Genomic DNA, 14,603 nt, shown 5'->3' with positions numbered 1-14,603 from the left:
AGGAAGAGGAGTGGCTTAATGTGATTGGTAAGCTTAGAAGAAGAAACTGGACATGCAGAGTCAAGCACCTTTCTTTCTCCTTTCTCTTGAGAAGTAGCTACATGCAAGAAACAACCATTTGTTCTTGCTCTAGGTTGTAAGTTTTAGAGGGTCTAGGTCTCACTGGCAGAAGCCTGTGGTGGCCCAACACCAACTGGTGAATAAATGAGCTAACTCCAAAGTCCAGTACTGGAAAAGCTCATTTGCCTATCAAGTCTCTAAAATCAGTTTTATCAGTAAAAGGCAGTATTTTGACCTCCCATCTGTCTTATCCTTGCTTTACTTCTCAAATGATTCAGAACTCAGTGAGAAAGTGAAGGGGAAATTACATCCTGAAAACTGGGAATTGTCAGACCAAAGCTGGACTTGAAAAGAAACAGGAAAAGAACGTAAAACCTGAAAATAAGTGTTAAGAAAACAGTCGTGTGCATGTGTCACACACAGCAATATAATTTACCCAGGAGGGAAAACGGTGCAGGGGGGGAGTTGGAGGTTTGCTGCATGCCGCCTTCTTTGCTGAGTCACCCATCTCCTGGTCATCTGAAATTGGGGATTCCAGGGAGTCATAAGAAAACAGTCCATCATCACAGCTGGTGTCCATATTCTCTAAAATTTCTGTACTGTCACCATCAACAAGATCCAGGTCTGTTTCCTGAGGTCTCAGTGGTCGTATCATGCTTATAGCATTTCTGTTTGTACCAAACATCCTATCGGAACTTAACTGTGGCTGGCTTAAGTGCCTTTTAGCCAGTGCTACACTTATACTGAAAACATTAGGAATCCTTAACTTTGGGGCTGGCAGGTTTGATGAAGGCGCTAATTGTGATCCTTTTCCAGGAAGTAGGTTAGGATGCTTTGGAGTCAAAGCTGGGGTCAAAATAGGGCTTGGGGTGTTGGCCTCACTTGATGAAGATGAATAATCCAGTCTCTGAGACTGAAATTTTTTATTTAGTTCATCTGAGGAACTGTCGTGCTTTTTACTTGTTTCAGAATTTCCCTTTCCAAGAAGGCTGTTTTGAGCTTTCCATTGTGCTTCCTGTTGCCAAGAATATAGCTTCTTGTGTTCTGGTATCTTTATGCCAAAAGTCTCTTCTTCAAATATCGAACTGCTGTCGTCAGACGCTGTCAAATACGTCTCACTGCCCATCCTGCTACACTGGACCCCTTCCTCCGAGGTGTGACTGGACAGGGTGGATGTGTACCTGGACTTGGATCTTCCTTTGCTCCCGTCTTCCTCGTCGGAACTCCAGTCACTCACCGGAGCCCCAGAGTTCTGGGATACTCCGCCGTCTGTACCAAAGCTTGTCCTCATTTTCCGATTCTGTTCCGGCACACAAGGGGTTTGATGCGATGTTCTCTGACCTCGGTTGTTTTCTTGAATTTGGTTATCGACAGACTTTTCTGGAATTTCCATTTCTAGAAAAGCATATATTGTATTGGCACATTGCCTTTAATAATATGATCCTTCTGTATACATTTAGCTTTAAGTAACTCCATTGTAAAAACTGGAGTTTTCATAAGAATAAAATTAATTTACATGATCCTTTTCTTTCACCCAAGTTTAGAAATGATAAGCTTTATATAAAACATGGAGCCCTAAAACTTCAATAGCATAGTATAAACATTAAACTACTTTTTACAAATAAACATGTGGGGGACAGGACTGACAATAGTTTAAGAGATAATAAAAGAAACAAAATGTGAACTAGGGCAACACTAACTATCAAAGAAAGTGGCCCCTAAAAAAATGGAAGTATCATTAAATCTATTTTAGAAGCAAAGAAAATAACAGCTCTCTTTCAATTATATTTCAAAATTATCATAAGTAAATTTAAACATAATAAATATAATTTAAATAAAAAAATTTGTTCCCAAACTCCAATACATGAAATATGCAAAACCATGAAGAAAACATAAACAGCGAAAGGCTTTCCTCCCTCTACTTTTTGTTTAATCATAGCTAAAAAATGTGTTTTTATAATAAGACTAACACTCTTCTAAAAACGTCTTTAAATACGGCTTATTTTGTTTATAACATAATTAACAGAATAAACTATTGGCTTCAGAAACAGTGAGCTCAAAATTTAGATTGAAAACTGCAAAAGAAACTTTAAAAACATAAAAACACAGATATGACCTTCATAACTAAAGAAATAAAGGCTGAATAAATAAACTCGATAATTTAGTATCAGGCAATTTGCAAATGAACAAAAGATTCAGTATAGGCAACCTCAGCTATACTGAGCTATACTGGACTGTTAGAAAGTGGGAAGGAAATTAAAATGACTTCTCAAAAAGACAAAACAAATAAATGCAAGTAATGGCATAAAAGTGAGTGGCAAAAGAGCCTTCTTATTGTAAAACCATTAAATAGTTTTCAGAATTCCATAATCAAGCATGGACTTCTAGGGCTATAATTTTTCTCCTTTGGGGGATGGAAGCAGGAACTGAAAACAGAGAAGATGCAAATCCAAGTCTCCCTGAAATACCTGGGGAAAAGTCACAGTAGTGGCGAAGCCAGCAACCGCACAAAAAGGCAAGATTTGCAGGGGTTTTGAGACTAAAAAAATAGGACAGGCCCAGGGTTTTAACATTTAAGCAAATATTTTCCCCTTTGAAGCAATAAAGAGAAAGCCAAAATTCTCCCCTGGTGTTCTTTTTCTTTATAAGTTTGCAGTGTCCTATTTAATATTAGGTAATTTAAAAATATTTTAAATAAATCACAAATAGAACATTGACAGTTCTGATCTGTACTTACAAGTGCCATGTAAGTACAAATATAAACTTTTTAACTTGAAATATCATCACTTCCTACTGCAGGAAGAAGTAGCAAGAGGGGAAAATCAATTTCCTCACTGCATCATTGGCAAAGACTCTCAGAAAAAACAAAGATAACTAGATACACAGTTAAATGCCATACTGCTCTCTAAAAATATTCTCTTGAGACATCAAGTTATCAAGAAAAAAAAATAAATGGAAACTAGGATGAATCATCCAGATAGATTTTGAATATTTACCCTTTTGAGGGATGAAAAAATTAAAAAAAAAGAAAATTAACTATTTGAGGATTAATCTTAATAAATGATTTTTCCCTTTTAAAAAAATGTTAAAGCAAATTCAGCTAGTCCATAAATACCTTCTGCATCTTTTCCTTCCGTGAACTCGGGTTCTTTAGATGATATCTTGTTCATCTCCTCAGATTTTACTACTTGAGGAGGACTCCTTGCTCGGGATAAAAAGCACCCAAAGGTCAAACTGCTTAGGCGCTGGCCTTCCAAAAGCTTTGGTGTAGAAACACTGGATGACTTCTTCCCTTGAACTTCTGCAAGATCATCCATCAAAATCAAGATTTGAATTTTTCATAACAGTTTGCTAAACAGAATCAAAACATTAAAACTTGGACAAATCACTCCTTATACCAGAAAAACGAAGCCTGAAAATCCTAAAGGTCATCTTTTTTTCCCCTTTTATTATTCAATTAATTTAAAAAATTTTTCAACCATTTCTCTCATTTTCCTATCCCTTGCCTCTGGCAACCACTAATCTGTTCTCTGTGTCTATGAGCTTAATTTTTAAATTTTATTTATTTAGTTTTAGATTCCATATATTAAAGACCACAAGTTATTTGTCTTTTTTTTTCTGACTTATTTCACTTAGCATAATGCCGCTGCAGTCCACCCATGTTGTGGCAAATGCCAAGATTTCATTCTTTTTTTAAAATTATTTTTATTTATTCATTTTAGAGAAGAGAGACAGAGAGAGAGAGAGAGAGACAGACAGAGAGAGAAGGGGGGAGGAGCAGGAAGCATCAACTCCTGTATGTGCCTTGACCAGGCAAGCCCAGGGTTTTGAACCAGCGACCTCAGCATTCCAGGTCGATGCTTGATCCACTGTGCCACCACAGGTCAGGCTGATTTCATTCTTTTTTATGGCTGAGTAATATTCCACACATATAACCGTAGCTTCTTTATCCATTCACCCATCAATAGACACTTAAATTGTTTTCCTATCTTGGTTACCATAAATAATATGCAATGAATATGGAGGTGCATATATCTTTTTGAATTAGTGTTTTCATTTTTTGTGGATAAATACACAAAAGTAGAATTGCTAAACCATATTGTATTTCTACTTTTAACTTTTTGAAAAACCTGCATATTCTTTTCGAGAGTGGCTGAGCCAATTCACATTACTAACAGTGTATAAGGATTCCCTTTCCTCCACCTTCTTGCTAACATTTGTTATTTCTAGTCTTTAACTCCAATGATAATAGTCATTCTGGCATGTGTAAGGTGTTATCTCATTGCCGTTTTGCATTTCCCTGATGATTAGTGATGTTAAGCATCTTTTCATGTGTCTGTTGGCCATCTGTATATATCTTCTTTGGAAAAATGTCTATTCAGATTCTCTGCTCATTTTTTAATCAGATTGTTTTTTATTGCTGTTCTATTGAATAGTATGAGTTTTTTTATACATATATTTTGGATACATAATTTGCAAGTATTTTTTCCCAGTTAGCGAGTTACCTTTTCATTTTATTGATAGTTTTCTTTGCGGTACAGAAGTTTTAATATGATGTAGTCCTACTTGTTTAATTTTGCTGATTATGCAGTAATGCTACTAATGGCGAGGAAAAAGGGACCATAATCTTGGGTGTCAAGAAAAACAAAGGATATTTAGACCATCACTGGAGCAAATATCACATTACTGTGATAACTTTTGCTTATTGTAGTTGTTAGTATGTTTTTCATGAGAAAACAGAAGGAGGGGCTTGGTCTATGATGACCATAATATGGAGAGCCTTAATCTCTTCTGCAGAGGAAAGAAAGGGAAGGGGCAGCTTCTGCGTAGGGAATTTAAATAGCTAGTAGAGTGATTATGAAAGCACCTAATTATGGATTTAATTAATCTTGTAGGATATGTAACACTGCTGCTTGTAAGATCAAAAGAATGGAGATCCAGTGAGAGTAATAAAACTTTTCAAAAAAATTAAATTCTTAACTTTCGGAGAGCACCAAAGGTTAAGTTAAATAGCAACTGAAAATTGTGTACAATTAAAGGAAAATATCATTATATAGTGTATACCCTCAGATGTATCTTTTATACTTTCATGTTGATTATCTCACATAGAACTAATTCATAATAGTTTAATAATCGTATACATGCATATATATGTTTAAGGTACAGATGACCCTTGAACAACATGTTTTTGACTGCACCAATTCACTTACACACAGATTTTTTTTCCAATAAATAACTGTACTATTTTCCATTCGTGGTCAGGAGTCCTTGGATGTGGATGGCTGACTATATGCATTGATGTATACCATTTTATGTAGGGAACTTGAGCATCCCTGTATTTTGGTATCTGCAGGGAATCCTAGAACCAATCCCCCACAGATACTGAGGGACAACTTAAGTTTTGGGAGATTTTCAACTGCACAGGGATTAACCTCCCAACCTGCAGATTGTTCAATAGTCAACTATACTATATGATAGCTACACAGATCACATCTGTCTTCTCCAGTCCAAGCCTGGGTTCCAAAGATCAATGTATCTTATTTTAGTTTATAAATAAGACTGTAGATGAAGACTAGAATTGCAAACTAACAATATCAGGGAAAATAGCCTTGTGAGAGTGAGTTTAGTACATCCAATCTATTTCAATTAGGGCAACTGTCACAAAGACCTGAAACTTTATCCTAAATATGGAATTCCAGATCAACTATGAGAACACCTGTTTTTCATCATAGAGATGGAGGAAATTTGTGATATAAGAAATATATATTTTGGTCTTCATCCATAGTTCCTGGCACACAGCCTCTAAAACCCTTGGAATTTCCTAAGTAAGAGTGATAAAGGTGTCTTTTGTTTCCATAACAAACCCTTTCAATCAAATCTGAGCTTATGTAAATGAGAAGATTTTTGGAAGCCCCTAGATAGCCTCAGGATGAGGACTGGTTGCCAGGGTAAACAACCAAGTGATTACAGGGCTGGAAATTACAGCCTCCCTTATTCACCCCCTACCTCTGACCTCAGGGAAAGGCAGAAGGGCAAGCAGTTGAAGTAATCACCAGTGGCTAATGATTTAATCAACCAATCAGGTCTACATAGTAAAACCTTCACAGAAACCGAAAAGAATGAGGTTCAGAGAGCTTCCAGGTTGTTGAACACATGGAGATTCTGGGAGGGTGCATGGAAGTTCTATGCCTCTCCTCTCACAGTTTGGCCTATAACCCTCTTCCATTGAGCTGGTTCTGAGTTATAGCTTTTGTAATAAACAGGCACTCTAGTAAGTAAACTGCAAATGATCAAATCTGAGGAGGGGGTCATAAACCTCCAATTTATAGCCAGTTGGGCAGAAACAGGAGTGACATATAATCTATACTTGGGATTGTGTCTGAAGTGGAGGGAGGGAATATTTTCCTTTGGGATCTGATGCTAACTCCAAGTAGAACTGTCAGAATTGAGTTGAATTTGTAGGACACCTAATTGATGTCCTCTGGGAATTAAAGAATTGCTTGGTGTGGGCAAAACTCACCCATATCTGGTGTCAGAAGTATTGAGAAGAGAAAAAAAAGAGCCGTTTTTCCTTTTACAAAATAATTGCAATAGGAGATGATGTCAGAGCAATGGCAGCATGAGAGACACTCCTGATCCCTCCCCTTGAAATTTTAACAACTTGAACAACTATAACACAGCAAAGAAACCCCACTGCGCTCAAAGTTGCACCTGAAAGATCCACACACAAAATAGACTAAAGGTGGGATAGAGTGGAAAGAGGGCAGAAGATAAAATGTATTCAATGTAGGCTCTGAGGAGGAGACAAACCCAGTGTGACTGGGTTTTTTTTTTTTTTTCCTCTACTGGACTACAGGTAAGAGGGAAGCTTGGGCTGTGTGGATTTTGTCTGAGGGATATGAAGAGGGAAACTCAGAGTGACTGGGTCTCCTTCTGCTGGAAGGAGTGGTGCAATAGAGGGGCAGTGGGGGACATAAACCAAAATGGCCAGAGTGCAGGATCATGGCCAGTGTTCCTGTGGTCTGCCTGCAGCCCACACTCAGCAGAGACAGAGAAAGCTAAAGTGTGGCCCCCCAGCCTCCCAGGTTCCAGCCTCCTAGGTCCCTCGGTACCAAGAGTGGCAGAGACAAGCACCGCAACTAGCTCTCCAAAGCCACTCTCTCCCCTGGAGAACAGAGGTGTTCCATGACCAGTTCCCAGGTCTGTTGAGATGTAGGGAGGAGCACCTGGTGGCCTGAGATCACCATTGCTACAGATGGAAAGCGAAGCCATAAAGCTGAAGCCATAAAGCCCTCACAACATGCCCCATCCATCAATATGTCTATGACCCTACCTACATCACTGTGACAGCAACATCTCAGTAGGGGACATCCAGGAACTTTACAGAGCTAAAAGTTGTAATACAGCGACATCTACTGGAAGAAACCTCTCAAAACCAAAATTTACTTTTCCTTTGTTTCTTATTCTTTTTTCTCTTTTAAATTTATTCTCTTTAATTTAAACAATATATTTTTTATTCTTATATTTTTGTGAGTATTTTGTTTTTAATTTTTTTTGTTTTCTTTCAATCTTTTTTTCTGTGGTTTTTCTTCTTGTAATAATTTTTTAAATTTTTGTATTTTTAATTGTATTTTTTAATTTTAATTTTTCATTTTAGTATTTTGTTGTTGTTGTTAAGGCTCTTAAGAATACCACTCTCAAATGTCATCAAGGAAGAAGAAATTGAATACCATGGCTACACAAGACAGACATAGTTCAGAAAGAAAATAAAAAATCTCCAGGAAAACATCTCAATCACATGGAAACCTTGGAGTTAAATGATAGAGCATTCAAAGTTGAAGTTCTGAAAAAAACTCAATGAGATATGAGAAGACACCAATAGGCAACTTAATGAGCTCAGAAAACAAATTAAAGAACAAAACAAATACCTCACCAAGAAGACTGAAAATTTAAAAACAGTGATGAAGAACTCAATACCTTAATTGAAGACTGAGGTAGCAAGTTTAGCTAATAGAACAAACCAGATAGAAGAAAGAATCAGTAACATTGAAGATAGGCAACTAGATACTACAAGAGGAAGAGAGAGACCCACAAGTTTTAAAAAATGAGAGCTCTACAAGAATTGTCTGAGTCTATCAGGAAGAGCAATATAAGTATAATGAGTATAAAGAAGAAGAAGAGATGGAGAAGGGAATGAAGAGCCTATTCAAACAAATAATTGATGAGAATTTCCCAAGTTTATGAAAAGAGTTAGAGCCTCAAATCCAAGAAGCAAACAGAACGTTACCACAACCCAAACAGACCTACTCCAAGTCACATCATAATAAAATTGTCAAAAAATCAATGACACAGACAGAATACTCAAGGTAGCTAGAAAAAAGAAGAACATAACCTATAAAGGAAAGCCCATTAGGTTATCACAGACTTCTCAGCAGAGACTCTACAAGCTAGAAGACAGTGGACCCAAACATTCAAAGCACTGAAAGAGAGGAATTACAAGCCAAGAATACTATATCCCTCAAAGTTATCCTTCAAATATGAAGGAGAAATAAAAACTTTTACAGACATACAGAAGCTGAGGGAATTTATCACCAGAAAACTCTGACTGCAGGAAATACTCAAGGGGGTTATTCAACCAGACACAAAGAACAAAACAAAACTACAAGTAAAAAAGCTCTAACTAGGTCACAATAAAAACAAGGATAAAATGTGACAACAATAACATAAAAGGAGAGAGGATAAACATCTGCAGTAGCAAAGGAGGATGGAGTGCAGAAGCACTCATAAGACAAAGGACTCTTGTACATATGAACATTTTTCTCTTAATAACCTAATGGTAACCACCCATGAAAAAGTCACCACTGAAATACACAGCTTAAAAAAAAGAAACAGGGGAAAGAAGTATGGAATACCACCAAACAAAAACAGCTGACAGAAACAGAAAAGAGAAGAACCAAACAAGACACAGAGCTACCAGAAAACAAAACATAAGATGGCTATAGGAAATTCTCAAATGTCAATTACCCTAAATGTGAATGTACTGAACTCACCAATAAAGAAGAACAGAGTAGTATACTGGATCAAAAAGCAAAATCCAACAATATGCTGCCTTCAAGAGATACATTTAAGCTGCAAGAACAAAAGCAGATTATAGTGAAAGGTTGGAAAACCATTCTCCAAGCAAATAATATCCAAAGGAAAGCAGGTATAGCCATACCCATCTGTGACAATAATGACTTCAAGACAACAAAGGTAACCAGAGACAAAGACGGACATTTCATAATGATGAAGAGGACACTGTATCAAGAATACATAACACTTCTTAAAATATATGCTCTGAACCAGGGAGCACCAAAATATATAAGACATCTACTAACTGATCTAAAAATAGAAGCAGACAAAAACAAAATTATACTTGAAGATTTCAACACACCATTGATGGCTTTAGATAGATCATCCAAACAGAAAATCAATAAAGAAATATCAGCCTTAAACAACACACTGGACCAAATGGACATAATAGACAATTACAGGACATTTCATCCTAAAATGTCAGATTATACATTCTTCTCCAGTGTTCATGGAACATTTTCAAGGATAGACCATATGTTGGGCCACAAAACTAACATCAACAAATTCAGGAAGATTGAATATTTATACCAAATATATTTTCTCTGATCATAAGGCTTTGAAATTAGAATTCAGTTATAAAAAGGAAGTAAAGAAACCCACAAAAGTGTGGAAATTAAAAAACATACTTCTAAAAAATGACTGGGTCAAATAAGAAATAAAATAGAGATCAAAAGATATATACAGACAAACGAAAATGGCAACAAGACATATCAAAATTTCTGGGATGCAGCAAAAGCAGTAGTAAGAGGGAAGTTTATAACCTTACAGGCTTACACCAAGAAACAGGAGAGATGCTAACAACCTAACATCACATCTTAAGGAACTAGAAAAAGAAGAACAAAGGCAACCCAAAGTCAGAGAAAAAAGGAAACAGTAAAAATTGGAACAGAACTAAATGAAATGGAGAACAAAAAAAAATATAGAAAAAATTAACACAACAAGGAGCCGGTTCTTTGAAAAGATCAATAAAATTGACAAACCACTGGCTAGACTCACTGTAGAAAAAGAGGAAAGACTCATATAAACAAAATTTCAATGAAAAAGGAAAAATTACCACAGACATCATATATATAAAATGGATCATAGTAGAATATTATGAAAGATTATATGCCACCATATTTAACAACCTAGAGGAAATGGATAAATCCCTAGAACTATACAATCTTCTTAGACTGAGTCACAAAGAAGTGGAAAACCTAAATAGACCTATGAGGAAGGAGGAAAAAGAAACAACTATCAAAACCCTCCCAAAAAACAAAAGTCCAAGGCCAGATGGCTACACTAGTGGATTATCCCAAACATTCAAACAAGATTTGGTACCTATCCTTCTCAAAGTCTTCCAAAAAGTAGAAGAAGTAATACTCCCTAACATATTTTATAAGGACAACATAACCTTCATACCAAAACCTGACGAGGAAAACACATAAAAAAGAAAACTACAGACCAATATCTCTAATGAATACAAATGCAAAAATCCTAAACAAAATACTAGCAAATTGAATACAACAACACATTAAAAAAATAATACATCACGATCAACTGTGATTTATTCCGGGAGTACAAGGATAGTTCAACATACAGAAATCGACCAATACAATATACCACATTAACAAAACAAAGAACAAAAACCATATAATCATCAATAGATACAGAAAAGGCATTCAACAAAATACAGCATCCCTTTATGTTTAAAACACTCAATAAAATCAGAATAGAAAGAAAGTACTTCAACATAATAAAAGCCATATATGACAAATGATCAGCTAATGTCATACTAAATGGTGAAAAAATGAAGGTTTTTTCTCTAAAATCAGGAACAAGACAAGGTTGCCTACTTTCTCCACTCTTATTCAACATAGTTTTAGAAGTTTTAGCCAGAGCAATCAGGCAAGAGAAAAAAAATAAAGGCATCCATATTGGGAAAGAAGAAGGAAAAGGTATTAATATTTGCAGATGACATAATCATGTATATAGAAAAGGACTCCACAAAAAACCTATTAGAAATAATAAACCAATATAATAAAGTTTCAGGATTCAAAATCAATATACAAAAGTCTATTGCTTTTCTATACACCAATGACGAAATTTCAGATGAACTAAAAAAAAACAATTCCTTTTACAATGGCAACAACAACAACAAAAACACCTAGGAATAAACTTAAAAAAGGATGTGAAGGGGCCCTGGCCGGTTGGCTCAGTGGTAGAGCGTCAGCCTGGCGTGTAGAAGTCCAGGGTTCAATTCCCAGCCAGGGCACACAGGAGAAGCGCCCATCTGCTCCTATACCCCTCCCCCTCTCCTTCCTCTCTGTCTCTCTCTTCCCTTCCCGCAGCCGAGGCTCCATTGGAGCAAAGATGGCCCGGGCACTGGGGATGGCTCCTTGGCCTCTGCCCCAGGCGCTAGAGTGACTCTGGTCGCAACAGAGCGACGCCCCGGAGGGGCAGAGCATCACCCCTGGTGGGCAGAGTATCGCCCCTGATGGGCGTGCCGGGTGGATCCCAGTCGGGCGTATGCGGGAGTCTGTCTGACTGTCTCTCCCCGTTTCCAGCTTCAGAAAAATACAAAAAAAAAAAAGGATGTGAAGGACCTATATACTAAAAACTACAAAATATTATTGAAAGAAATTGAAAAAAACACAATGAAATGAAAAATAATCTATGCTCATGAATTGGAAGAATCAACAGAGTTAAAATGGCCATATTACCAAAAGCAATATACAAATTTAATGCAATCCCCATCAGAATCCCAATGTCATTTTTAAAGAAATAGAACAAAAAATTACCAAATTTGTATGGAACCATAAGAAACCCCGAATAGCCAAAGCTATTTTTCTTGAGAAAAAAGAATGAAGCTAGAGGTATCACACTACCTGACTTCAAATTATACGATAATTAAAACAGCATGCTATTGGCAGAAAAAGAGATATACAGACCAATGAAAGAGAATTGAGAGCCCAGAAATAAAACCACATATATATGCACAAATCATCTTCAGCAAATGAGCCAAAAACACACAATAGAGAAAAGTAAAGCTTCTTCAATAAATGGTGCTGGGAAAATTGGAAAGCCACATACAAAAGAATGAAACTTGACTTCAGTTTGTCCTCTAGCACAAAAGTTAATTCAAAATGGATCAAAGACCTGAATATAAGATCTGAAACAATAAAGTACATAGATGAAAACATAGGTACTAAGCTCATGGACCTTGGCTGTGGAGAACAATTTATGAATTTGACCCCAAAGGCAAAAATAAATGAATGGGACTATAATCAAACTAAAAAGCTTCTGCCCAGCAAAAAAACTGAAAACAAAACAAATAGGCAACCAACTAAATGGGAGATGATAATTGCAAATGACAGCTTTGATAAGGAGTTAATATGCAAAATATATAAAGAACTCACAAAGCTCAGCAACAAACAAGCAAACAATACAATTAAAAAATGGGGAGAGGACCTGAACAGACATTTCTCCCAAGAGGACATACAAATGGTCAACAGATATATGAGAAGATGTTCACCTTCCCTAGCTATTTGAGAAATGCAAATCAAAACTACAATGAGCTACCACTTCACACCTGTTAGTTTGGCTGTTATCATAATGGCAGGAAATAACAAGTGTTGGGGAGGCTGTAGAGAAAAAGGAACCCTCTTTCACTGCTGGTGGTAATGCAAATTAGTACAACCATTATGGAAGAAGGTATGGTGGTTCCTCAAAACATTAGAATAGAATTACCATATGACCCAGCAATCCCTCTACTGGGTCTCTACCCAAAAAACTCGAAAACACTGGTACATAAAGACACATGCACCCCCCCATGTTCATTTGGCCATTCACAATGGCCAAAACATGGAAACAAAGTGTCCCTCAATAGAGGATTGAATAAAGATGTGGTACATATAAATAATGGACTACTACACAGCCATAAGAAATAATGACATAATGACATTTACAAAAATATGGATGGACCTTGAAAACATTATTCTTTTTTTATTTTTTTATTTTTTTATTTTTGAAAACATTATTCTGAGTGCAATAAGTAAATCAGAAAAAGCTAAGAACTGTATGATTTCACACATATGTGGGATATAAAACTGAGACTCACAGACATAGATAAAAGTGAAGTGGTTACCAGGGGGAGGGGGACAAAGGAGGGGGTGAAAGGAACGGTGTAAAGAGGAGCAAATATAAGGTGGCAGAAAATGACTTGACTTTGGGTGATGAGTATACAACATAATCAGTTCAAATGTTATAGAAATATTCACCTGAAACCTATGTACTCTTATTTATCAATGTCACCTTGTTAAAGTTAATTTTCTAAATAAAATTTTTTTAAAATGATAGCAATAAGTATTAACATGCAGTAGGCAAAATGCTTTCATGTGTCCTATAATGAACAACACCCATGAAACCAGGAAGACACTATTTCAATCACCAATCCCCATTTTACTGATAAAAAAATCTGGAGATATAACAGTTATTAAATTGTAGAGGAGTAGAGTGGACTTCAAAGCTCATGTTCTCTCCACCCTGCCAGCATTTTCCCAATGCATTCTGTGAAGCCTCAGGCCCTTATGGAAATGTCCCACAGGGTAAGAGGAGAGGCAAGGGTGAGGCTAAGTCTGTAGGACTCTGACCCAATACTGCTTTTACCTGCTTTATCTCTTGAGATTCTACAGAAATTTTGGATAGGATACCATTGCTAAATAAGTTTGAAAATTACTGTCCTAGGTCACGAATCTCACAAACCTGCTGATTCACCTCCTCTCCGGCTCCATGTAGACTTGAGTGGCCATCACCAGAACAGCATATTCATAAATCTCTAACTCTGACACCCATTCTCAGGCTTTGAAGTTGAAAGGAAAGACAGACTAATCCTAAGCATTGTATAATGCAAAGGGTTTATCAAATTCTGCTCCACCCTGGCTGGTGGAGCAGTAGATAAAAAGTAGTGCCTGAGTGCTGAGGTCACTGGTTCAACCCCCATCCTGAGGGTACCGGCTAGATCCTGAGTGCGCTGGTTTGAGCTCCCGTATAGCATATGTGGGAAGCAATCAATGACTGACAACTAAGTGGACTAATAAGTTAATGCTTCTTTCTCTCTCTCTCTCTCTCTCTCCCCCCTACTCCTCTCTCTCTCAAAAAAAATAATTCTGCTCTAAATATTCAGACTTTAAAAATAGAAAATGCCATGTCTAAATTTTTTTTTTAGGAAACATACCTGAAATTAATAATTGAAATTAGCATTACTGCCTTTGTGTTATTTGCTACTATCTACTTGTGTTGTCTAATATGCACATGTGGTTATTTAAATATAAATCAATTCAAATAAAATAAAATGTAAAATTTAGCTCCTTACTTGTGCTAGTTGTATTTCAAATGCTCAAAAGTAAAAATTTACATAGCTAAATAAATCC

The 14,603-nt window shown here is 36.5% G+C and overlaps 1 protein-coding gene across 1 annotated transcript in view; it reads right to left on the bottom strand.

Moving 5' to 3' along the window:
* Positions 1-14,603, bottom strand: part of PLEKHH2 (pleckstrin homology, MyTH4 and FERM domain containing H2) — a 111,127-nt gene that overhangs the window by 67,401 nt on the left and 29,123 nt on the right. The window contains exons 7-8 of the mRNA XM_066267027.1: positions 3,176-3,361; positions 497-1,455 (exon numbers count right to left, since the gene is read on the bottom strand). Coding sequence (XP_066123124.1) covers positions 497-1,455; positions 3,176-3,361 — 1,145 coding nt within the window. The remainder of the gene's footprint in view (positions 1-496; positions 1,456-3,175; positions 3,362-14,603) is intronic.

The sequence above is a fragment of the Saccopteryx bilineata genome, chromosome 3 (assembly GCF_036850765.1).
Source record: "Saccopteryx bilineata isolate mSacBil1 chromosome 3, mSacBil1_pri_phased_curated, whole genome shotgun sequence".
In the NCBI taxonomy this organism is placed as follows: domain Eukaryota; kingdom Metazoa; phylum Chordata; class Mammalia; order Chiroptera; family Emballonuridae; genus Saccopteryx; species Saccopteryx bilineata.
The sequence above is the reverse complement of the archived record's forward strand: the minus strand, read 5'-3'. Positions and strand labels throughout refer to the sequence as shown.